The sequence below is a fragment of the Chroicocephalus ridibundus genome, chromosome 6 (assembly GCF_963924245.1).
Source record: "Chroicocephalus ridibundus chromosome 6, bChrRid1.1, whole genome shotgun sequence".
In the NCBI taxonomy this organism is placed as follows: domain Eukaryota; kingdom Metazoa; phylum Chordata; class Aves; order Charadriiformes; family Laridae; genus Chroicocephalus; species Chroicocephalus ridibundus.
Window position 1 is genome coordinate 71,522,677 of NC_086289.1, and position 25,148 is coordinate 71,547,824.

The 25,148-nt window shown below is 48.7% G+C and overlaps 1 protein-coding gene across 3 annotated transcripts in view; it reads right to left on the reverse strand.

Annotated features, from left to right (window-relative positions):
- Positions 1-25,148, reverse strand: part of PLD1 (phospholipase D1) — an 81,904-nt gene that overhangs the window by 39,734 nt on the left and 17,022 nt on the right. For all 3 annotated transcript variants that reach the window (XM_063337499.1, XM_063337501.1, XM_063337498.1), the window contains 5 exons: positions 9,416-9,601; positions 8,958-9,085; positions 8,515-8,660; positions 7,535-7,643; positions 5,111-5,176 (listed from right to left, as the gene is read on the reverse strand). In XM_063337499.1, coding sequence (XP_063193569.1) covers positions 5,111-5,176; positions 7,535-7,643; positions 8,515-8,660; positions 8,958-9,085; positions 9,416-9,569 — 603 coding nt within the window. In that variant the 5' untranslated portion in view covers positions 9,570-9,601. The remainder of the gene's footprint in view (positions 1-5,110; positions 5,177-7,534; positions 7,644-8,514; positions 8,661-8,957; positions 9,086-9,415; positions 9,602-25,148) is intronic.

Consider the following 25,148-nt stretch of genomic DNA (forward strand, 5'->3'; position numbering starts at 1 on the left):
ATAACAAAGAGTATCAGTAAGTTTGGGGCAAAAGTCTATCTTGCAGTTATGGTGCTGCTGGCTCGGGCTCCCTTCCCAGCTCCCTCATTTTTGCCCCATAGAAGCAGCAGTAGGACAGAAGATCCTTCCTCCTCCTAACGCTCTGCTGCTCCTTCCCAAACTTCTCACACCAATACGGTCACGGAGACGACAAAGGATCTGTTGTTCTCCTCTGGCTAGCTCAAGGACATAAAGTAACCTCTATTCAGTAGAAGCAAATTTAACGCCTTCATTTGAGCCCGTTTTCAGAAAGCAGCTAGAACTGCTTTTACTAACAATCTTGCTCTTGCTACACCCTCTGGAGAAGAGAAGGCTCCGGGGAGACCTTATAGCGGCCTTCCATACCTGAAGGGGGCTACAGGAAAGCTGGGGAGGGGCTGTTTGCAAGGGCATGTAGGGATAGGACGAGGGGCAATGGTTTAAACTAGAGCAGGGCAGATTGAGATGAGACATTAGGAAGAAGTTCTTTACACTGAGGGTGGTGAGACACTGGCCCAGGTTGCCCAGAGAGGCGGTGGAGGCCCTATCCCTGGAGACATTCAAGGCCAGGCTGGATGAGGCTCTGAGCAACCTGATCTAGTTGAAGATGTCCCTGCTTAGTGCAGGGGGGCTGGACTAGGTGGCCTTTAAAGGTCCCTTCCAACCCAACACGTTCTATGATTCTGGAAAAGCACCAGGTGTGACCTACGAACATCTCGGCTGTTTCTGCAGTGACACTCGGAGCGGGATGGGGAGCACCTGAAAACCCCGTGTATCCCACAAGCTCCGAGAGGTCCCAAGCAAAGTCTGAGGCGAGTTCTTTGCCCTGGATCCCATTTTCATTGCTTCAGAAAACGGCCGGCATTTCCCATCAGACGAGGCAGAACCCCAGACATCTCACAGTGGGCACACAAAAGAAAAAAAAAAAAAATAAAAAGCCCAAACCAAAAACACACACAAATGTAAATGTCAAAACCCTTTGAAAATGTTGGCTGCAACCAGACAGCTGGCAACAATTTGAGGAGCGCTGCACGCAGAGAAATAATTGTCCTCAAAGGAGGAAAAAAAAAAAAAAAGGGCAGGAGAAAAAAAAAAAGGGGCAGGAGAAAAAAAAAATTACTTGCCAAAAACAGAACTACTACTACATGAAAATGAAAGATTGTCCGGCAGTGCAGCAACCCGCTCTTCAGCCAAGGAGGCTTTGAAACGGCAACGATGGTGATGGGAGCCCATCCAACACGTTGATCAAGCGGCGCCAATTAGGAGTGTGGGTTTGTAAAATAAATAAATAAATAAATTACAGCAGTTAGACAGAAAATTCCTCAGTGCAGTGGAAAATATCTGATCGAATGATTTAACGTTATTATTATTGCCGCATTAGCTATTTTTACCGTTACAGTGCCTGTCACCCGAAGTGCTCGTCATTCAGGAAAAAAAAAAAAAAACAAAAAACGAAGAGGGGGGGAAAGGCAGAGCAGCGAGATGCTTTCCATCCCCTTCACATCTGAATTCCTGCGCTGCCCAGCTGCCTGCCCGGGGAGCCGGCATCCCGCTCCGGTTTCAGAGCGAGCCGCAGCAGAATATTTTAAGTATGAGATACGGGCCTCGAGAATGCAGTTTCGATGACATTGTTGTAGCAATAAAAAAAAAAAAAAAAGAAAAGAAAAGAAAGAAAAAAAAAATAAATACAAAACCAGACGGGAGCGACCAGCTGCAGAAAGAGAAGCTACAGAAGGTGGAGAACCAGCTGCAAGGTGCACGAGCCACGGTTTTAAAGGAATCCGTTCTGCCAGCAACGTCGAGCAGGCATGATTTCTGTAAGCAAAAATTTCATAGAGCGTCTGCATTTCGGAAGGAATTCAGCAGCTCCACGCTGCGCTTTCGTTTCGACGCTTGTTTTTTAATTTAGTGGGTTAAAAAAACCCCCATAGAGTCGATTAGCAGCTGTGGCTAGCAATAAAATGAGATTACACCACCCTTCAGAATAATATTGTTCAGCAAAAGATGCCAGCTATTCCTTACGCAAAAAAATTGGTTTATACTAAACCCAAATTAAAAAAAAATAATAATTCAAGTGCAATAAACTAAAAAAACTGAAGGGCTGGGCGGGGACCTTTGCAATGATCTGCAGATCCAAGTGCCATATCAGAGGCAAACCGGCAGCCGCTCTCACATATCTGTGCTGTCCTTACATTGTACTGCTTTCACTTAAGATGAGGGGTTTATTTTATTTTTTTACTTTTTTTTTTTTTACTCTCGCTTACTAGAGGTCATGCAGAATGCTACAGACACACGCACTGTGGCCAACCAAACCTTACTTTTTATTTCACTTAGGCATCTTTCAACTGTTGCAGATTATACCAAAAAAGAATGATGCGAAGGCCCAATTAATAAATTTTTTATATGGAATACAGTCAAGCCCACAGATCCCATTTCCTAATGTTCTGGGGCTATATTACCTCAATTTCCATCTCCCAGAAAAAAAAAAAAAGTGTGGACAAATTAACACACTGAGATTCCCACAACATTCATTTTCACAGTAATTGTCTTGAAGCACTTCTGCCCAGAAGTTCTATAAAAAGGTTTTGGAACGGACTAGAAGATGTGAGATTAATCCTAAATCACATAGCTAGAAGGGAAAAAAAATAAAATTATGAAAGGTTACAAAGTCTGGGGTCTGATCACAAAATCTAATGCACCTACCAACACGTTTGTGAAATCCATACAAAATGCTCGGTTATAATGAAAGCTGAGAAATTAGGGGAAGTGTGAGAAGGTTGTAAGTTTTATCAGTCAGAGCTACCCAGTCAAAGCAAGGGACGCTTGGTACACGCACGATGATGCTTCGGTAGGTTCTACTTCCACAGCCTGCAGAAGCGTCACCGCGAAAGGCCGGAGGATGTACAACCTCTACAGTGTCACGCGGTCGCCGTGGACCTGAGCCTCAACCCACCGCAGACTTCAGGTCTGCCAAACTTCCACAAGCTCGGCGTGCAGGCTCGACTCTCCTACGCATGGCGCGTCCTCAAGACAGCGTATAAAGCGGAGATCCCCTCACTGACAAATAAGAAGTTAACCACAAACGCAAAATAAAAGAAGTAAAAAAGCAAATGAATTAAATTGTGCAGGTCAGATGTAAAAACATCTCCGAGAAGATGCGATTGACCCAAGCAGGTTCTTCACAAGGACCGAGGGTTACGCGTCAGGCAGGTCACACCTTGCCATTGCAACTCCACGTCTGACTTTACAAAGAATTTAGGACTTGAAAAAGCACTTCAGTGCATGGATTTGATGAGAGGAACGCACAGGGATCAAAATGTGCTCCAAAATTAAGATAGCTACAGCATTTTTCAGTGTCCAGGCAAAAGATATCTCAACCACAGGAAGAGCAAGGCCCTCATTTTGTTCCGAGGGGAACAAACACGGTTCCAAGGAAAACGCCAGAAATCTTCACTTTAGACTGAGAACGGCGGGGGTTGTTTTAAAGGAAACATTTTTCTCCCCGTGCTTTCTTCCAGCATCTCTGCAGGACCCGCAGCACTTAGCGGCGCCACCATCATTATCAGCAAAGCCCTCACTGAACGCTTCGCTGCCGCCAGCGAAAGCCAACAATAAACTGAGAATTTATGTGCAAAGTGACATCTGGCTCCAGGGGCCGGGGACAGAAGGGTGATTCAGCGCAGGAGGAGGGGAGCAGCCCACAGCTGCCCGGGCATGGCAGGACCGCTCGTCTCCTCGCCTGGCCCCCCCCACGGCAGCCCGCCTCGAACCACAGCCTGGTCAAAAGATCACCCACGTTCTTACATGAGGAGAAATTCTCCAAAATATTTGAAAAAGAAAGCAACGCCTGCCTAAGAGTGACAAGATGGATCTGCACTGTAAAATAACTCTCCCCCGCTTTGCATATGCTACTGATCAAAATTGCCAAGTTATCCCAATCTTGCCTTCAGAACAAAAGATGACTATTTTCCACGCACAGACTAACACAGCTCTTGACTGCAGCGGACTTAAGCGCCGCATCCTGTCCCCAAAAGCAGCACTCTAAGAAACACAGGTCCTCTCAGCCCAGATCTGAAGAGTTCTTACAACCCAAAGCACGATGGCCAAGCCAAAGCACGATGGCCAAGCCAAAGCACGATGGCCAACGCTGGATGAGCACTTTGTCCCATGTAACACGCGGGACTCAACACATCGAGCTCGGCAACAAGAGCACACACGGCTTTTGGGCATGATACCCACCTACGAGCCGCCCAACATCTCTACACAACTGAAATCCTGCAAAAAAGCAGAATTCCTACCAAAAAACAAAAGTCGAAGAGAAGAACTGGCTGCTACAGACACCTTAAGTTTAGCCTACATTTCTGCCTTGTTTGAAAACCAAGTGTTCCCAGTTATCAGCCCTTGCTCAGAAATATCGCTAAGCTCTGCAGCTACTCAAAGCGTGCATCAGGTTTTGCTGGTAATACAAAAGACGGAGTAACACTGTCATTATGCAGCCGAGAAAAGGGGAAATAAATTACCATCCCAGGGAGATGTTACAGCTGCGGCTGACAGGTGACGACTACTGAAGAAATATTCGAGGATGACTTTCAAAGGAAATATTTTTGCTTAAAATAGGCCTGAAGTTGGATTTGACATCTCTCCTCGTTTCAAAAAGACTATCAACTTGGGGAAATAAGCTGATTACCATCTCCCTGTGGAAGTGACAAAATACCCGCCGAGGCAAATGGGTATCATCACTCGTACAAACTCAACGTCACTGAAGTCCAGTGTAATGGCACAGAATAGGAACCTGAGACAAATCTGCAGCCAGGACCACACTCAAAACCCAGCCTGAAGGGGTATGGTTTGGAGCCCAATTGTTTAAGTATTTAAAACTTCAACTGTTATGGTGACCTCCCAGAGTGAGCCTGTCACTCTCTTTCTTTGGTTTTAATCCTATTACATCCACGTTGGAGAATCAGCTAAGCCAAAACACTTGCAAAATGGCTGTAAAATGTTTCTTATATAAGCTGCACGTCTTCTTCCAGTAAGTTCAACATCTGTAACGTGAATATTCCTTAGGCAGTTAAGCAAACTAATTTCTACTTACTGTTCCGTGGTAGTTCCTGTACATCGGCATTTTTAGGATCTTTGTCAAGTAGTCTTCCAGCTGTTTCTACAATTAGAACATTGAAACTTTAGATAAGTTGCAGGAATTTTCGAGGAAAAAAAGCCCCCACAATCCAACTGTCTGGCAGTAGGAAGCAATCAAGAAATCAGACACACTTTTCAGCTTGAATAGATAAATAAATGCATTATTATGTGCTCACAGAAGATTATAGCTCAGCAGCACAACAGTTTGATCACAGGTTGTTTACTGTTCACAGATCCATGTTCACACCTTCCACCAGCTGACCTGTTCCTTGTCATTTTAGAGGTCAACTTTCTTGACTGAGCCCAAGTTTCGGAACTATCTTAAATACCAAATCAGTCCCAGCTGTTTCTGACCCACACGAATTAGCTTTGTGAGAAAATGCAGCCTCAGACGCAACTGAGAGCGCCTATTTAACCCAAACACCAATTTCATGGGGTAAGGAGCATGGTGGCCATGCTGCCCTGTCCCAAAGCCACGGAGAGGGCAGTGGCCAGGTCACCGGTCGCTGGAGAGACTGTCCTCCCCAGCCAGGAGGGGAGAAGAGAAGAAACCATTACGGGAGAAAGGATCTCTTCCCATCCTCATGGTAACTGGGCAAAGAGGAGATTAAGCTCTCTGGGCACGGGAAACCAGGCAGAGACCTACTGGACACAAAACAAACCGAGAAGAAACAAATGCCATCAAGACCTTCATCCTTCTCAGCTTTATTAGCATCACAGCACTGAGCTACCCAGGTGGGCAGCGGGGGCATACGTCCCTATGGTGAAAGCTGTGGGATTCCCACAAGGAAACCAAGGATGGTGAAAAAAAAAAGGGGGATCTAGAAAACATTTTTCTTCCTCTTTTAAACCAAGACCTCTCTCCTGAAACTTCCCGCCCAGCAGCGACGCCGTGCACAGCAGGGAGCGTTATCTGCACTGCACAGCCACGAGACACAACCTTTTGGGACTGGAGGCTTCAGCAGCAGAAAGCCCGGTGAGGGAGCAAACGGCAGCAAGAACGATAAGCACAGGGTGGAAAAGTGTGGGGTTTTTTTTTTTGGGGGGGGGGGGGGGGGGGGGTTTGGGGGTTTTTTTTTTTGTTTGTTTTTTTGTTTTGTTTTTTGGTTTTTGGTTTTTTTTTTGAGACTCTTGTTGGGTTTTGGTGGGTTTTTTGTTGTTTTGGTTTGGTTTTTTTGCAAACAGCGAAGCTGCAATGAAGAGGTAGGAAGACATCCACCCTCTTCATAGAAGGGCCCATCTGTTAACATCTGATGAAGTTACACAGAACACGTGTGCCTCGGCTAAAATTACCCATTTCAGCATCAAGAGCCTGACTGTCATCTCCTCTTTCAGAGGACGACAGGAACTGAAATCTCTCAGGTTTTGATGGCCACGGGGCTGCCTCCATCAGGCAACTTGACTCTGCAAACTGCTCCTTCTATCTTTAAATCGCAGCAGGTGGGAGGAAGGCACCCGCCACCCTGGGCATCATGGTTTTCCTCAATTGCAGAGGAGAGCTTTGCCTGTACGAACCTGTTATGCTTTGAGAAAACCCATAACAATTTATTGCCGTTTAGACAACTATTCTATCACCCGATGACCCCTCCCCACCCGGAAAGGGGTATCGGGGAAAGCAAGGAAACGTGAGGGTTGAAATACAAATAGATTAAATAGGATAAGACTAAATTAATTAATAATACTAAAGAACCTATATTAATCCCAATACTAATATAAGATATACAAGAATTATACCCAGCCAATTCTATCAGCAGGAAGCTGGGCGCTCCCGGCAGGGGACAGTAAGTGTCGGACACTGCGAGCGCAATGGCTTTGGGAGGAAGGGAAGGCCTCAGGGGTCCGGCACCGGGGCAAGGAGTTCTCTGGACCGCCACCATCAAAGGAGAGAGAGACAACACAGCAAACTTCCTAATTTATATCGAATGTGATGTTCATGGTACGAAATAATCCTGTTGGCCAGCCTGGGTCAAACGCCCAGGCCTCACTCCTCCTCATCCCTGCACCTGGCAACGCTTGAAAACACCGAGACCTTGAATCCCACATAGCCTAGCTGGCTATAAAGTAAATATTTTCACAAATTCAGACACTAGAGTCTTCCAAAAGTGGACTTTTCCCCAGCATTAGAAGATAAATCAGTCCTGTGTGGCTCAATCCAGGACAGAACCCCAGGAGCAGCATCCTCCTCTTTGCCTGGAGGAGAATTTGGCGTTAAAGCTGGACTTGGCAAAGTCTAAGTTTGTCAAGCAAAAGACTTTTAATGGTAATAAAATAAGGGCTTTGGTAGCGTATGGCTTTGCGAGCAGCCTGCCTGGCATCTCTGCACCTCAGAAGCCCCCCCAGAGCATCCCTCCGTCCCCCGCCGAGCAAGGCGGGCGCTTACCCTCCTGCTGGAGAAGTGCTCTTCCCGCACCGTGCTCTCCGACGTGTGCGGCAGGCTCGGCATCTGCCTCGGCTCTCCCCTTTTGATGGATTGTCTTCTCACCGTGTGACTGAAAGGAAAAAAAAAAAAACAAACCCTAACGTCGATTCTACATGCTGCGAGCGCATGCACGCCTCGATACGCAACCCTTCTTCTGCCAGGCTTTTATTTTCCCCATCCAAACTCTTAAAAACTGAGAGATGGGTGGGCAGGAAAGCAAAAAAAAGGGAAGCGTGGATTCATTTAAAAGAAGCCAGTATGCTCAAATTGGCTCACAAACAAAAATACAGCCCAGAAGCATCAGAGCTTGACTTTTCAGGGTCTCCTTTTACCCTTCTAAGGAAACGGAGCCTAAACCCTGTTTTCAGGGCATTATGTTCCCCCAACCCTTAACCCCTCATAATTTAACCCTTCCCTATATCCTCTCCCCACATTTCCCCACAGCAGGACACTCTTGCCCACTCACATCATGTACTCTTCCCATGGCTCCCCTTGGTCTCTTCCCATGGCTCCTGTTAGGCTTCCAGCCACCGTGAGCACCAAGGCCAGCCCAGGCAGGGCCGACCACCCATCCCGGAGACCCCCACGCCTCCCACATCCAGCCCCTGCCAGCAGAAAGCCACATGGCACCAACGATTTCCACCAGCATTAGCATAACCCTTCTCCAAAATTCAACTCAAAAGCTGATGACCTGGGACCCAACGCGCTTTCTGGGTCAGCAGAGAGATGCTTGAACCACTTAGGTTACAGCTACTAAATATGCAGAGATTAAATATTTTTATTATAGCTGCTAAATATTTGTAGAGACTAAGTTCTTCTGCCCTCTCCTTCTTACAGCAAAGTAAATGGGATCGGTGAAGCCACACCAATACGTTATTAAAAGAGAAAAAGAAGATGACATCTCCCCAAAGCCCGCTGCGTCCGCAGGGCTGCACACTCACCTCCGGGTAGGGATAGGGATGCGCACAAAGGCTTTGTACCTCAGCAGCTCCCTGTGAAACTCCTGGAAGTGCTTGAACTTCCTTTTCACCTGCCAGGTGAACTCTCCATGGGTCAGCTCGATGGTGTAAACATTGGGGCTTGGTACCTGCAGAGGAGAAGACCACCACAAGGGCTGCAGCTTTGATAGAAGTCATTTCCCTGCAGCTCCTCATCTAAAGGGCCCTCATTCAATTTTACTTAAGGATCATTCCCTCTCACAATTTCTTGTTCTGCTTTATTAGGTTTTATAAACAAGATGGGAAACCTTCTCTCTTGAGCATTTTTCTGAGACACGGGCGTTCCTGCTTCCTCAGCTCACCAACAAGCACGCGCAGAATTAACCTACGAACAGCATTTTCATACAGTTCCATGGAAATGAAATGAAGTTTCTGGAAGTTCTGACCTTCTTTGTGGAAGTAAAGCGTTCAACTTCCAACACACGCACTCGGACAGGACATCCCGTGAGGTACGTCTGCGTGCCCGGCTCTTTGAACCCATGAGTGTGGTAGATGGCAGAGAAGGGAATGCACGCTGGAAGGACCACAAACCCCGTTAGTTCAACAGCCTTGTCACCATCAATGAGGGCGTGAAAGCCAGCAGGTAGTTGCAATACTTTAACACGGGAGCATTTACACTGCAGCATTAATTCCACTAAAATAGACCAGGTTTTATTTAAGAGAGCTTAAGGACATGCTTTCACAGAAGGGACTTGACTCAAAGAGCTCAAGCGTAAGAGGAATGCCTCCTGGTCCTAAACCATGGCCAACGCCTGGGCTTGACAAAACTGCTGAGGTTTTATCCTATTAACAGTTATTAAATCCAGGTGGGACATGGGGTGAGAACATATGGGTGTTAACTCACCGGCACCCTTTGGGTCATTTAGCACCTCTGAGTCGACCTCCTCCCCCTCGAAGTGGAGCTCCCTGGTGTCCAGGCTCTCAATGATGTTGCTCATGTCTGCAGCGATCTTCTTCAGCGTCGACGTAGCTGCATGGCCTTCAGCTCTCAGGAACATCTCAGGGAGCCGCGCGCTGGAGCCACGGGGGGCTGGGGAGGAGGAAGGAGCAGGGCTGTCATCACCCCTTCCACAGCACCTCAGCACAGCAGGGATGAGGGAAACCCCTGGCAGCGCGTAGCCCCCTCTTCCCTCCAGCCCCTTACCCACATCCATCCAACACACCAACCACCCAGGCAACAGGAGACCACTGCCCAGAGCGGTGACAAAGCACAGGTAGCTTCAGGCTACAAGAGAAAATTTCCCCTAATGCCAGTGACCACAGGACTCATACACTTCACTTGTATTTAAAAAATGGAAAATACATAATATTTCCCTTTCCAGATACAAAAACCTGCAGCGGGTTGGTTGTGGCTTAGGAGTACCTTCACATACCGATTTCAAAGGCAAAGCAAGGAAGCTTCTGCATCAACTCGCCCGGTCACCTCAACCAGCTCTGTAATAACGACGATGCACCAGAAAAAGCACAAATCACATTAATGCCTGGCCAAATCCTAGACTTAATTCACACAACGCTGCGTTTCCCACGTTAGGCTGCGCAAGGGAAAAACTCATTCAGAAAAATCAGTAGGCATCTTTGTTAAGCGTTCTTCCTTGGGATCGAACTAGCGATGCAAACTCCTGGTGTTATTAAGATTTCCTCTGTTTTTATGCACCTCACATGATTGCCTGTGGTCTCTGCGTGTCTTGTGCTCTCCCACGTCTCCACGGGCTCAAGTCACAACCAGGAGGGCTCCCATCTGCAGAGCAGAGCAGCATCAGGGGCACCCCAAATGCCCACAGAAAGCTTGGGAGCCACACGGGTCGGGGCTGCAGCTCATCCTCACCCCTCCAGGGAGCTCGCACCCCTTCTACAGCCTGGGGACTGCAGGGGACCAGCCCACCGACGCTTCATGATGGGGACAGGGGGCAGTGGCAAGGCTGTTGCCTGCTCCAGGTGACCAGGCAGTGGCACTTGGAGATGTTTGGGCACTGACGACTACAGCACATCCCACCTTTATCCCCACCCAGCCATGCCAGGAGCCTGAGTCAGGACAAAAACGGGGAAGGAGGAAGAAAACAAAAAGAAATAATATTTAAAAAAAAAAATTAAATTAAAAAAATTAACAAAAAAAAAATTTGTAAAATAAGAAAAAATTAAAAAAAAAAAAGCCACACAAAACCCCAAAATCCACCCAAGATGTGAGGCATGTCCGCTAGCACTGACGCAAGCTTTCAGCACGTGTCAGTATTTGCAAAGCGTCGCCTTCCTCCTCCTCCTCCTCCTCCAGGCTCTGCAACTTGCCGTGGGGCTGCAGACCCAGCTCTGGTCCCTGCAGGCAGCCAAGCTCCTGGGCATCTCCGTGACAAAGAGTCCCTTCAATCTTTGTTCTGCTCTGCAGTAAATGTCACAGCCCGACAGCTACGCTGAAAAAAACACACATGGGACAAACCGGCAGCATTTTACAGCAGTCAATACAAGGATGCCCATTTATACTCGTGGAAGGTCTTACATTGTGTGACAGAATGTTGGTTCGTTTTTTTTTTTAAAAAAAAAAATAAAAAATTTCAACATTTCTGATGTTAAATTCTGCGAGGAACACTGTGCAATTATTCTCGAGTGAGCTCCACAGAAAGAGCTGGCTATGTCGTAACTCGGAAATAATTTAACATTTTAATAATTCATGTGTTTAGCAGCTTTTGAAAGAACGTTCTTGAAACAAGTACCTAATTTTATTACTACATAGAGGCTGATAAGCCCAAAAACATGTTCAAAATCAGCTGCCTTCAGAAGAAAAAAAAAATAAATCCCCACAGACTTGAATCAAGAAAAACTGGGTCAATCTCTTCGCTTATACCAAAGTACATGCAGAATCTTGGGAGAATATTGAAAATACTGTATGCACTGACGCGTACAATAAAATTCCATTTATTTCCCGCTTGGCGCTCCAGGCAAAGAATTTTTTTGGCTATCTCCAGCAGGAAATAAAGCAGCATCTTACTTTGTATTTCTTCTGTCTGTACTCACGTTCGGAAACAAAACGCAGTTTATTACTTTTTTTTTTAGTCTGAAGAGATGCTCTTGCTTCGTGGGAACTTCAGGCACTTTCCAAAGAAGAGGTCTGTACGAATTTTGTACGCGCCGTGCCAGCAATTACACTTGAAGGAAACCAGCAGACAAATACCACATCGACAGGGCTGGAGGAGAAGCAGGCGGACAGGAGCCAACACGGAAAGGATGAGCATCCTCCCTCCTCCTCCTCCTCCTCCCCGCCCTGCCGTGCCAGGTACCGCCGGGCTCCCCTTGTCAGATAATTGACGCAGTCAGTTAATGGATAAACAATTAACCAGTACACAACGATAATTTGCTAAGGACCACAGCTGGGCTGCATAACTCGGGGTATTTTTATTTTTTTAAATTTTTTTTTTTTTTTTTTTTTAAAGCTAACGCTGCTTTGGCAGCCGCCACTGACAAGTCCTGCGATAAAGCAGAGTCTAAACTCACTTGAACCCGAGTCGGTCCCAGCAACGAGATTCCCCACGCTGAGATTAGAGCCAGATTATGGGCTGGAGAGGGAAAACGTGACTTGCCTACGGTCAAGCCAGAACCCCGCGAACCCAGGCAGCGGCTGAGCATCCCCGAAACCGCCGGCTGCTGCCGAGCCGGAGGGCACGGTGCAGGGAGAGCAGCACGGGGACCGGACAGAAGGATGGGATGTACCACGTCCCTCTGAAAGCTTCTGTAAATTGCTTTATACGGCTCTGCTCGATAAGAGCCATTTAACCTCCTGGTCAAAGTTTCCACGCGGACGCCGCCTGCATTCCCATAGGCAAGTGGAGGAATGCGCCCGGGTTAATCTGCAACGGGCCGGGGGCACAGCTGGGTGCAAACACATGCCAAGCCACGGTTATCCACGATTTGACAGCAAAATACAAGGGCTGCGCCAAGAAGGTCCTGTGTGGCCAGGGCCACTCGCCACCTGCGCTAACGACGGGCCAGAGAATGGGCTCGGAAAAACCTGCTGGTACTGTCAGCTTCGGAGGCTGCAATTACGTGAAGGACAGAGGGAGAACTCAAACGATACTCAGCAAATTGCAGAAGGGTGGAAATAATGGGATGAAGTTTATTAGGGACAAAAATCTCAGGATTTGGCTGTTGCCATCCAGGTCAGCAATTAGGCAGCAGTTTGTTAAAGGGAAAAAAAAAAAAAAAAAAAACAAACAGAAAGGAAAAACAAGCCTGGAGAAGGGAAGACTCCGGGGAGACTTTATAACAACAGGGGAAGAGGAACATCAGTCCCGGCTCCCTCCAGAGACCCCCAGCACCCAAACCTGCCCTCCAGGCAGCCAGGAGCCGGCACGGCCACCTGTGTACAGACAGAGGGAAGGCCCGGCTCAAAGTCTGCCTGGGCAAAAGCAGCAAGGAGGAAAAACTAATTAAAAAACCTCATCAGTAAAGGAAAACTTCAGAAAGTATGAGCAAACAAGGAAAAAGGTAGATGGTAAAAAAAAAAAAAAAAAAACCTGGAAAAGGGAAAAAACATACAACACACCCCCCACCACCACCACCACACACTGTTCACATCTTTGTCCAGCCCAATTTTCAGATTAATTATTTCCTCTTCCAAGCACAATTTCAGCCCTCTGCCTCCCTTTGCCTGTCTGTCCCCACAGCACGGGGGCCCCAAACCTCTTGAACTAGTAAAATATAGACATTGGAAATAGCAACTGCACCAAAAATCGAGGTTGCGACTACCAGAAAAATGACTATAAAACCCAAAATGAACTCCATTAATCCTTAAACCCTTGTGAATGTATTGCAAACCCCTAGCTCAATCCTGCAACTTCGCAAGCCCGGTATCTATTTTTATTATTTGCCATTTTGGTTATGCTTTAACCCCAAGTTATTACTTAGGGGATCATATGACAATCTCAGCCTTTGCTAAAGAAACGGTGTTTTTCTACTTGTTGCAAAGGACAACAAAAGCACGGCTTTAAAGGCACAGAAACTGGAAGGCAGAAATGCATATTTTAGTAAATATTCATGAACAGTTTTGCCTTTTGAAGACATTCGAGTCCTGATGTGAAAATGTCTGCAGCTGGTAATAGCGCAGACTACCTACAATCTGGTCAGCCGAGTTTATTCTCTAATGTGTATCGTGGCAGATCTGCAACAAGCTCAGCTAATCGCTGCTCCCTAACGAGGTTACGATGCCGACAAGCACCACGCAGAGCTACGAAAGCGACAAAGCCTTCATTTGGGAAAGAGGGGAGGAGGGAAAGAGAAAATACGTCCAGTAAAAACAGGCATTTCCTGCTAACGCCTCCCAGGGTTTGATGCTCTACATTAACTCCCATCCCCACGGCGAGAAACGCTATAATCCCTGAAAATTACCCTCATTCCAGTTCTCATGACATCTCTCCCAGTGCAGTGACCTTCGGGTCAAAGGCTGGGACAAGCCACCTCTGTTCCCATAGTTGGTTTTATCCCGCAGGCGGTGCCGGTGCCGCGACCCACGCGAGCCTCCGTGGCTGCACGGAGCGAAACAGATGGGCTCAGGCTAAAACAGGGCAACGAGATGGTGTCATTTAAAAGAAAAAAAAACAAAAAACAAAACAAACAACCCAACCCAAAACAAAACCCAAACGACTTGAACCATGAATTTCCTCTCTCCTCCCGCTGCTGCCAGCGGCCTGGGTGATACACAGGCACTGAGAGCCCAGACCAGACGCCAAGGAAATCCTACGCGTGATGCCCTCAACAGCTATTTGCCCTGCCTGGTGGTGATGGAGCTTTTTCCACGTAAACAGTTCCTAATTCATCACATTTTAAACCTAAAATTAGCTTTGGACCACTCCATGGAGAAATACCCTCAGCCGACAAGAACCCTTTTTTGAGGAGTTATTTGCCAGGCTTGGCACCAGCCACAGATATCCACCCTGGCACACCTTCCTTCCATAGTCCTGGGCAGGCGTCAGACCTCCACCGAGCAGCCGGGAAACACCCCCTTGGCTTGGGATCCCCACCAGCATCTGCAAAGAGGGTCCTGCTTTTCCAGCCCAGGACAACCACACACCCGTACAAAGCAAAAAAGATACGCACTGATTTTATTTTTCAGTACAGCCTCCCACGCTCATCAAAATCCAGGGGTTCTCGTAGATGGCAGGTAGCACGTTACATTCCTTAAATATGAAATTAAAGGACAGGGGCGTTCAAAAATGCTCAGCAATGACTTAACCCTGCTCTTACGTTCAGTGCATGGAAGCTATTTAGCCGGATGAGCAAGCAGCCGGCACGGCACACGGAGACGCCTCCTAAAAATCTGCCCTTCTGGGTGCTCATACTACAGGGACAGCACAAGAGAATTAGGGTTTATTTTTTTAAAGCACACAAAACAACCCTTGAATAAAACAATAATTAAAAAAAAAGAAGGATTGTTCCCATCCTAGAAAGATCTGGAGCTGGAGAAGAACTGAAATACGTACCAAAATCAACAATAAACGTCATGTTCTGACACAGTCCTGACCTAAATTTCTTATCTTTGTCCTAGTCCTGATAAAACCAAAATATTATAAAACACTGTTTCCAAAACAATTATTCTCACAGAGTTCCTACATCTCACACTAATACCTCTAAAAGCAGCAACCAATTAGCGCTTCACGCTTTAATGACTGCGGCGCGGTTCCTTGGTTCTGCTCCACTGATTTCCATAGCCCTTTCGGCGTGAGGCTCACAGCCTGCCCGGAGGAAAAGCTGTAAATCATGGGAATCCCCACGCCCTCTTTGAAATAGGGGATGAGACGCTTCCAGACTGGGATTGCCTGGAAATAGCAGGTAAATCTACGGAGGACTCTGCTGTGCTATGCAGGCTGGGGCAGAGCCCCTTCTGGGTCCTCCAGTACCCCCGTACCGGGTCCTGTGGCATCCATCCCCCAGCGCCAGTGCGAGAGAAAACGCACGACTGAAGAAACGGGCGGGTGAAGGGGAAGGGTGAGGTAAGGCACTGGTCATCGCCGGTCAGAACCGTCATCACCCGCTGACTAACCCACTGCTCCAGTCAGAAACACCCCCCCCCCGTGCTGCATTTCTCCCCACACCCAGGACCAGCCTAAGCGTCAGGCCCTTCCCAAGGACTCATTTTATTTGCTTTACGGAACAGTGACACAAAAGAAAAAAAAAAAAAAAAAACCAAAACGTAAACATCCCCGATGAGCAGCAGCTGCTGATGTCAGGCTGATGTGCTGGTTGTTGTGGCTCCCGCTCCCCCCTGCCCGGCAGCACACCCGCGCTCCCCAGGCTGCCTCCAGTAGGTATTTATTGGTGATTAATGCCATCCCTTCGCACACGTATTCATCAGCGTGTTTTGGATTCCCTGGGCACAGACGCCTAGCACCTCGTGCCGGGCACCCTCCGAGGAGCTGTGCTCAAGCCCCGGATCACCACAAACCCTCTAACGCGGCCACGACACACGCTCTGCACCCCTGAACTCGGGGGCACCGAGCGTAACACCCGCCAAAGCCAGGACAGGGGACGCCCAGAGCCTCCAGCACTCGACTATCTACCCACAGAGACCCACTGGTGCTGTGGCTGCAGAGAATCCCAGAATGGTTTGGGTGGGAAGGGACCTTAAAGACCATCCAGTGCCACCCCCTGCCCTGGGCAGGGACACCTCCCACCAGCCCAGGTTGCTCCAAGCCCCGTCCAGCCTGGCCTTGAACCCCTCCAGGGATGGGGCAGCCACAGCTTCTCTGGGCAACCTGGGCCAGGGGCTCACCACCCTCACAGGAAGCAGCTTCTTCCTAACATCTAATCTAAATCTCTCCTCTTCCAGTTTGAAGCCATTACCCCTTGTCCTATCCCTACATGCCCTTGCAAGCAGTCCCTCCCCATCTCTCCTGGAGCCCCTTTAGGGACTGGAAGGGGCTCTAAGGTCTCCCCGGAGCCTTCTCTTCTCCAGGCTGAACCCCCCCAACTCTCTCAGCCTGTCCTCACAGCAGAGAGGCTCCAGCCCTCCCAGCATCTTCGTGGCCTCCAGCCTGTGAAGGTCCCTCTGGATGGCAATGGGAAATGGCTGAAACCACCTCGGACATCAGCACCATCTCAGCATCCCCAAACCCCACACCAGAGGGTGGCAAAGGGAGTCTCAAGCGGAGGGAAACAAGGGGCTGGAAAAAGTACCTGCTTTAAAGAGCACAAACAGTAGGAACATCAAAGGACACAGCACTTCAAAGTGCTGGCAGGCACACAGAGCTTGGCCGTAAAACCTTTATATAAAATCCTAACACCAAGAACCTTGCCAGGGTGATAACGTAGTGCAAAGCATTCTTGGAGTAGCCACCTCCACAGCCATCAGAGGTGACAAGGACCACGGTGGTGCCCGCGGGATGGTAAGCATTGCTGCCGCTCTTATATATAGTTGAAGACGTCATATAAATACAGGGCATATTTTCATGATCTAAATGTATAGGCGTCTATGCAGCTGATGTCCTATACATCACTCAACGCTATGTCCTACACATCACTCAACGCTATTCTGGTATCTCCTGGTGCCACGGCTGCTCCAGCGACCGCCACCTGCCAAGCTGCATTTCCGCAGGGAATTTCAGCAGCTGGGAGCCGAGCGGGCGCGCTGGAAGGCAGCCCGGCACCTCCATCCCACAGCGGGGTTCGGTGGCAGCTGATAAATGCAAACACTTACAGATCTTCACATAACTCTGGCCAGAAAAACTAAAGCCGGGGAAAGCATCACAGCCCACGCTCGGGGAGGGATCTGGGCAACTGCAAGAGGATCTCCCACGTACGGATGCTCTATATCAAGGCAGGGAGTGCAGGTACGTATCAAGACATCCCCATCCTCGCTCCAGCTGCAACCCCGCTGCTTATTGCCAAGTTTCCATGAAGTGGGAACATGATTTTGCTTTTCTCCTCCTGCCGTTAAAAAAACCAGACGCAAAAAGCACGTGAAGGGTGCTAACGTTTTGTCGACCCTTGACGCGACTCGCTCAAAGAAATGAGAAATTTCTGCGGGTATCACAGCAACTAGGAGTAGCAAACTGAGACCATGTATTTTTACTGATAGCTTATTGCTTTGGTAAAATGTCTTTTCTGTTGTCGTGATTTTTATTTTTTTTTTAATGGAATTCATCAAATAGTTGTAATTGGGGAAAAAAAAACCCAGTTGGCATGAGCAGAAGGCCATGGTGGAGCGAGAAGGTACCACCACAGCTCCCATTCGAGCTGCAGCCAAGTTCCCACCCCTGCCTGGGGGGTTCAAGGCACAGGCTCACCTCCCATGGTGGCTTCCCGGGGGCCCTGCCACCTTCAAGGACAACCGCTGCATGGTGACCACCACCTAGGTTTTGTTGCTGCTTTTGTCCCTCTTACAGAAAGCCCCCCCCAAAGCACAGGGTGCGTGGCTGGGACCAACGTGCCATACCAATGGCTGCTGTGTGTCCCCCCACCCGGTCATCCCCTGGGTCCCTGCAGGCAATCGCACGGTGCCATTCCGTTCCGTGGCTTCCTGGTGGTGTGAATGAACCCTGTCACCGTGCCCGCTGAACATTAACCTCTGCAAAGCTGTTTGCTTCCTGCACACCCAGCGTCAGGGACGTACTTTGGTGAACCCAAAGCATGGGAGGAACGTCAGGTTGATTGGAGCAGAAGGAGCTGTGGCACCTTGGGGACACCTCCAGCCGTCCCAGCAAGGGGATGTCACAGCTCCTCAGTCAGCATCCCACTGTGTCCCCATCCCAGATAGGACCCAGCACCACCCCGAGAGCACTGTCACCCGCTGTCCCTGCCCAGGACACCGGTGCAAAGCCCCGTGACACGGTGCAGCCACTCATATCGCCCCAAAGTTCTCCTGTACCCCTGTCCGCAAACCTGGATTTAGCACTTTTCCAAACCGAAGCTCCCTGTTTATTTATTTTGAGCAACGCTTTTAAAGACGTTTCATGCATTCTGGCTAATAAACTCCACAAGAATTTGATGTCTCCATCCTCAGCCAACTTCCATTCTTTAGTCTACCCAAAAGCTACAACGCTCAATGGTCTCAGGTCCCACGACCAAGCTGGGACACCCACCACCACGTGCCCATCGTACAATAAGGCATCGTACCCAAGGAGCCAGCAACAACACGTGCCTGCTACTGTTCTACATTTCCAAAAGCAGCTGCTTAGCCTTTGCTACGACCAACAGCAAGCACCAACATGGGCAAACATCAGCCCTCCACCTCCGCTTCACACCCGGAAATCTCCTACCAGTCATGAACAGGATCTGCGGATCTAGGACAACGTGAAGGCCTCCCAAGAAATGTGTTCTCCTTCTCCCTGGCCAGTTAAAACAAATATTTGAGAACATCTAGTTTACAAGAAGAAAACAGTTGGCTTGGGGAAGTCCCAGAGGTAAACTGTAAGAGAAGTTGTGAGCAAAACTCAGAGGGCAAAGGTGATGTTGTCCCCAAGACTTTACGGAGGGCTTCAGGTGGCTTTGTGAACCAGCCTCTCCAAAGGAGACCTCCATGGGATCTCCATACGACCTTCCATGGGATCATGACAGCACTCAGGACACAGGGTACTTGAGTTACTGAAAAGTTAATTTTTCTATACCTTGAAGCGTTTGATTATCAGAATTAAGGATGAGCAAATTACAGAAATTCAATTCTGACTTAAGAAGTAACCCTGGAACAAGGGCTGAGGTTTCAGGTCGGTACTTGCCGAACTGAGATCAAATCCAGGCAATCACAATGGAAAAATCGCTCATTGCAAAGAAGTAACTTGCAAAAACAGAATAGCTCCTCTATGTTTCTTGCTTAAATACAACTAAACACCTGCAAATTTATGCAAAATAGCTCATTTACACACATTGACAATACTGACAGCTTCCTTAGAACAAAATGGATGCTTCGGATATATTTTTTTCTCTTCCTTCCCAGAGGGGGGAAAAAAAAAAAAAAATAATGCCTCCAAGCTGGTACAGAAGCACGTTGATGGCAGGCAGTGGAAGATGATGCTCATGTCTGAACTCAAATCGAGCCTCAGCTGCCTCCTCATTGCTCTCCCGTAGCCAGACCTCCAGCACCTTACAAGCAACGCGGGTGTCTGGCCAAGCCGGAGATGCCCCGCAGCTCCTTCTCGTTCTGTGAGAACCCCTGTACAGTATTTTTCCACGCCTTCCTACAGGAAATCAGAGCACTGAGGTTACGACTTACACGCTCAACCCTCCAGACCTCAGCGCAAGATGGGCCGCTGCACGCGACGAGACAAAACTGAAATATTATTTTTCCCCCCTCAGCTGCCACGAGCTTCTGGAGCAGCGCTGCTCAGGACGGTGTCTGCAGGCAGCTTTCGACATCTACAAAAAAAGCTGTTTGGCAGAAAGAAAAGCGATGGCTTTGGAAGAGAAAAGAAAACCAACCCTGAACAGGCTCAGACAGCAGTTCCCACCTCGCCAGTTCTTTCTCCCCAGTGAACAAAATGGCCTGTTTGCCATAATTGCTGCCAAAACTCAGCAGGATCAGGTCTAACCGCAGAAATTTCAAAGCCACCGTGAGTCATCTACTATTCTTCCTTGGTAAGGCTTAACGCTGGGTGGGACCCTTGCAAAAAAAAAAAAAATCGATTTGCAGGAAACCTCTGTCATGGAAAAATACACTTCAGAACATCTCGTGGGGACTACATAAATAGACATTGAGAAGAGGAGGAAAGAGAGACCAAAGCTTTTCTTTCTGCAAAGACTATACGATGTGCTGCCCGCCCTCCGAATGGTTTCAGCCGCCCTTTAGCCGTGACAGAGAAGGGACAGCTGAGCTCCATGGGGGACCCCAGCACCCACAGGCGCTTCTCACTGCACCCAGGAAAACACCAAACAAGGCAGATCTGCATTCTTCATGCAGAAGGGCCAACTGCACCACGTAACTGCATCTTACTTGAACTAAAAGAGAAAATGCAGGGCCAAAATATCCACTGGTTTTACCTCCTTCGTGTCACATCCAAAGTTTGTTGAGAGAGAGAGAAAAAAAAACTTCGAATTTTTTTTCTTTTTTATTAAAAAACCAAAACAGCGAGGTTGCCTTTAGCCAGGGAGCGGGGCACAGTAATGAGGTTCTGCCGTGGCCACAACACCCCAGGCTACTGAAAGCGGGGGAAACGTGCAATTAATTACTCTTGCTGGTTTAGTTCTACGGCGGGGATCCCCGGAGGCTGCCCACAGGACTCATGGCCAGGGAAGCCCCAGGTGCACCTGATCCGAAGGCTGCGTTCTGCTGGGGAGTGGGGGGGGGGGGGGGGAATAAAAACTAGGGGGGAAAACAAGAAATAAGGATTTCTGTTTTAAAAAATCCTCCCCGAAATCTGGCTGGTAAAACGGGTGAAGTTTCTGGGACGCAGCTTGGGGTTGTGTCAGTGCTAGTGGCACGGAGGAGCCCCGGGGGACGCCACCGGTGGGACCCTGATGGGAGGAGAGCGCAGAAGCAAGTTCCCACACAGCGAGACAACCCGAAACACCAACTGGCTGTGAATCACCCGCTGGGACAGAGGCCGTCTGAGTGCGCTCTGTGGGACATTGTCTGCCTGCCTGTCACTGCCTTTTGTCTCGGGGCGCCGGGACGGGACGCTCGTCCCGGAGAAGAGCGGTCCCTCTGTGCCCGGACCACGGTGAAGAGGCTGCAAACACCCCCCAGAGACGAGGAGCAGCACCGGGGTGCCCCCGCCGGCCCTGGAGGAGCCCAGGAGAGCACCAGGCGTTTATCAGTGGGTTTATCTTATTTGACAAAAAAGCCCTCGTGGTGGATGCACACGTGAGGCTCATTGCACCGACAGAAATAAAAATGTTAAGACGGGAATCGGGCCCACTCACAGCTTGACCTGAACAAGGCAATCAAGGAAATGACAGTTTAATTCTTCCACCACCACCGGAGGTGTAAACCAGAGAAATAACTCTCAACATCATGAATATCCTGAACGTTTGCTGCTGTCAGTGTAGCCCGAACAGGACTCCACACTTAAGGGAAAAAGACTCTATTTTGAGTGAATCTGCAAATAGGGATGAGGTTTTCCGTCCCCTCCATCCCTCAGCCCTGCTCCCCCCTCTAAGAGGCTTCCCAAACCCCACCCCAGCTTGCCCAGCGCGGGCAACAGAGGGATGCTCTTTCTCTCCCACAAAACGCCCGCCCCATCACCATCCACGTTGCATTTTCATTACAGCCTTTCTCCCTGCTTAGTCAGTCCCTCAGGGCAGAGGACCATTTCTTATTTTATCCATGCCTCCTCTGCCAGAAAAAAGGGATGGAGGAGGAAGAGACAACGTTATTACACTAAGATAACTGATATAGACTGGCTGCTCTGCTGTCAAACCCTACTAGAGGTGAAGCACGGTTTTATTTGCTGGAGCTCAATATGGCCAGCACCACGTCCCCAGAGCGCAGAGGGGAAGTTTTGAAGGGAACACGGTTGCAGAAACACGATCAAACGAAGAGCACGGAGGTGCGAACGCCGCATGTGGCCGCCACCAGCTTCGGTGGCGATGAGGGGACGCGAGCCAAGGAGACGCTGCCGGGTTCATTCCCACCCGGCCCCACTCTCGGACACATTTTCTTGGCAGCAAAGCAAGCACGTTAGCCCGATAAGATTGCTATCTCGAGGTCATTATCTCGATATTAAAATCCCGCACCTCTTTTTTTTTGGCAATAAAACCTGACCACATGCTGTGCTGTCACCCGGCCGGCAGGCCATGCTCGCTGCCGGAGCGGCACCAAGTCCTTCCGCGAGTTGCTCCGTCCCCTTCCCAACCCCTTTTTAGCAAGTTTTCCCCTCAACCAGCGTCTATTTAGACTCGTGGGGGCCGGAGCTGGTTTTAAATTACAAGTTTTTATTCTCAGAGGCCAGACTTGCCTCGCTGCCGGGGTGCGTGCCTTCCTCTCCTCCCTGGCGAGGATGCAGCACGTGGCGGGGGGATGCCCAGTACCGTCCCGGTCCCCCAGCATGGCATCGGCAGCCACCAGATGTCTTCTCCCCCCATCCCCGCGCCAGCAGATGGGTGCCCGGGGGACGTGGCATCCCAGCGCAGGCGAGCTGTCTGCCAGACACCAGCCCCGCTCCCGCTTCATTACGTAAACCCCCAGGTTTTGGTGTTTATCGGTTTTTAGGATCTAAAAAGCACCAAATGCCAGCGCGGCGCGTGGGCAGAAGGAGCGAGGGATGTGCGAAGCGCCCGGGGCAGCGGCGACGGCACTCGATGCTGACCCCAGCGATAGGATACCTCCCACTATTATTGCATGGAAACAGAGAAAAACTCTGAATCCTGAAGACATATATATATAAAAAAAATATAATTCATGATCTGCAAATCCATGTTTCCCTCCTGTTTGCTCCCGCCAGGAGCCAGGGTAAGGGTACATGTCCCCTCCCCTAAGGGCCACGGCTGCCTCCTGCCACCCTGTGCCAAGCAGGTCGGGAAGCAGCACGGCAAATTATTTTGGAAAGCAAAGTTGGCAAGCCGAGCATTTTTCCCCCCCCCCACAATCCCTCCACCACCCTCTGCTTTCCAGGGCGTCTGCACACGCGGAGCTGGAATGTGCATCCGGCAGATGCTCATGAGTCCATGACGGTGAGCAGCAAGGCAGGGGCACCTGGCTAAATGTTAAAAGAAAATATTTTTATATATATATATATATATAAAAGCAAAAAAATTAAATCGATAATATATATGCATTGCCAAGGTCTGGCCCCACACAGCCCACTGCAAAGAAGCCGGGCTGAGTGCCAGCTACTCACACATCCCACACCTCAGAGCGCAGAAAAAGCATGGCAAGCAGCACCTGAATAAAGACCGGAAAAAAAACCTTCTTTTTGGTAAGAAAAAAAAAAAAAAAAAAAAAAGAAAAAATAAAGGTTGGCCAAGGTTTTGCGAAGGGAAAGAAAAAAGAACCCAACCCCAACTTCCGTCAGACTCACAGCCGTGACCAAATCTCTCCCGGTGCCGGCAGGAGCTTCCAGGGCATGTGAGAGCAAGTTAAAAAACACATCACCAATTGTCAGCCAGACAATAGGAGGAAAAGGCATGAAATATTCGTTCTCACCCTCCTCAGCTTCAGCTAAGGCCAGGTGCTTACTGACATTAGACACTCCAGCAACTCAACACCCAGGAGAAGAAAAGAAAAAAAAAAATAAATAAATCAAATTGCTTCCTCAGCTCTATTATAAACAGATTTAGGGACACTGTACAATGCTCGTTCCCTCTCTCAAACTTTTTTTTAATCACTATTTTTTAATTGACTCGCTACCAACTGGCTGTTTCAATGTGAAATTAAGGAACCACCTGTTTGCAACAAAGGCAATAAGAGAGGGGAGCCTCTTACAGCAGAGTACTCCGGGGCTTCGGTTATTTCACTGACCGAGCTTCTCCTTTGGTATTTTCCTTAGGTAGAGACAGAGAACATAGATCTAGAAGCCTGTCTGAACATTACTAACTGATATCTTCTTTATGATTTCATTTCAAGGGAGTAAAATTTCTGGCAATGCTGGCAGTTAAGTGCATTCCCCTGACGATTCTTTCCCTGAAGATTTGCTAACTTGCTTTAAATCAATTACCAGAGCGGGAATAACCCGTAAAAACCCAAGTTCAGTTCATAACTAACCGACAGAGGAGACGCAACTGCGCTCCTTTGCGTGATTTATCAAGGAAGAGATTTCTCAAATCTCGAGAGCAGACTCACCGTAAACACGGGATCTTTCCTTTCCTGCAGACGCACCAGCAGTCTAAAGAGCACTCCATAAATTACAGGGGACGACAATGTCAAGCTGACACAAGCCTTTACACTTTGCTACTTGTACGAAAAGCAGTAAAAAATTCTAGGTGAGGCATGGGATTTCAGCCCGCTTCACGAAAGAATGATTGCACCAGCGAAGATTACCTACCTAGCGCTTAGATTTTTATTTATATACACGTATCTTCAGCAGTTTAAAGAAGCTGCAATCCCGATCCCAGCAAACTCTTCCTCAGCTGCGAGAGCTCAGGCGACACCTGCCAGCAACAGCATTATTTGTGGCAGGAGTTCAAGCCTCCCAAAAATAAGAGGAGCATCGCGGCCCCCAGGAGAAAGCGCTTCATTAAGTCTTTTCCAGTAAGACCAGAGTCTCAACACTAATCTTCAATAATCCCGAAGAGGAGGATATTATGTATGTGGACAAAATCAAGTGTGAAAATGGATTTTTAAGTGATATCCTTCAATCTTCTGTAAGTAGGAAAGTTAAACCTTGGCCAAAAAAAAAAAAATTAAGCAAACGCACTTTTCAATAAACTTTCATTTAATCGGCTGAATCACAGCCTACAGGAATCTCTGTACATTTTTACAGGTCTTTTTAGAGGGGTCTGGGCTTTTCCCCAGCCTGTTTTGATAAACTTCAACCCTCTCCCCCAGGAAGCTCTGGCCGAGCCAGTCAGGAAAAAAAAAACTGATTTTGCAGGTTTGGTGGTATTTCACAGCAAAAGGACAGGGGGAAGGGCCCCTTCCAGCCGCAGGCGAGCACGGGGCTGGGCGGTGGCACAAGGGGGGCTGTGGCCGCCGTCCCCCACCGGTTCTCAGCATCCATCCCCTGGGC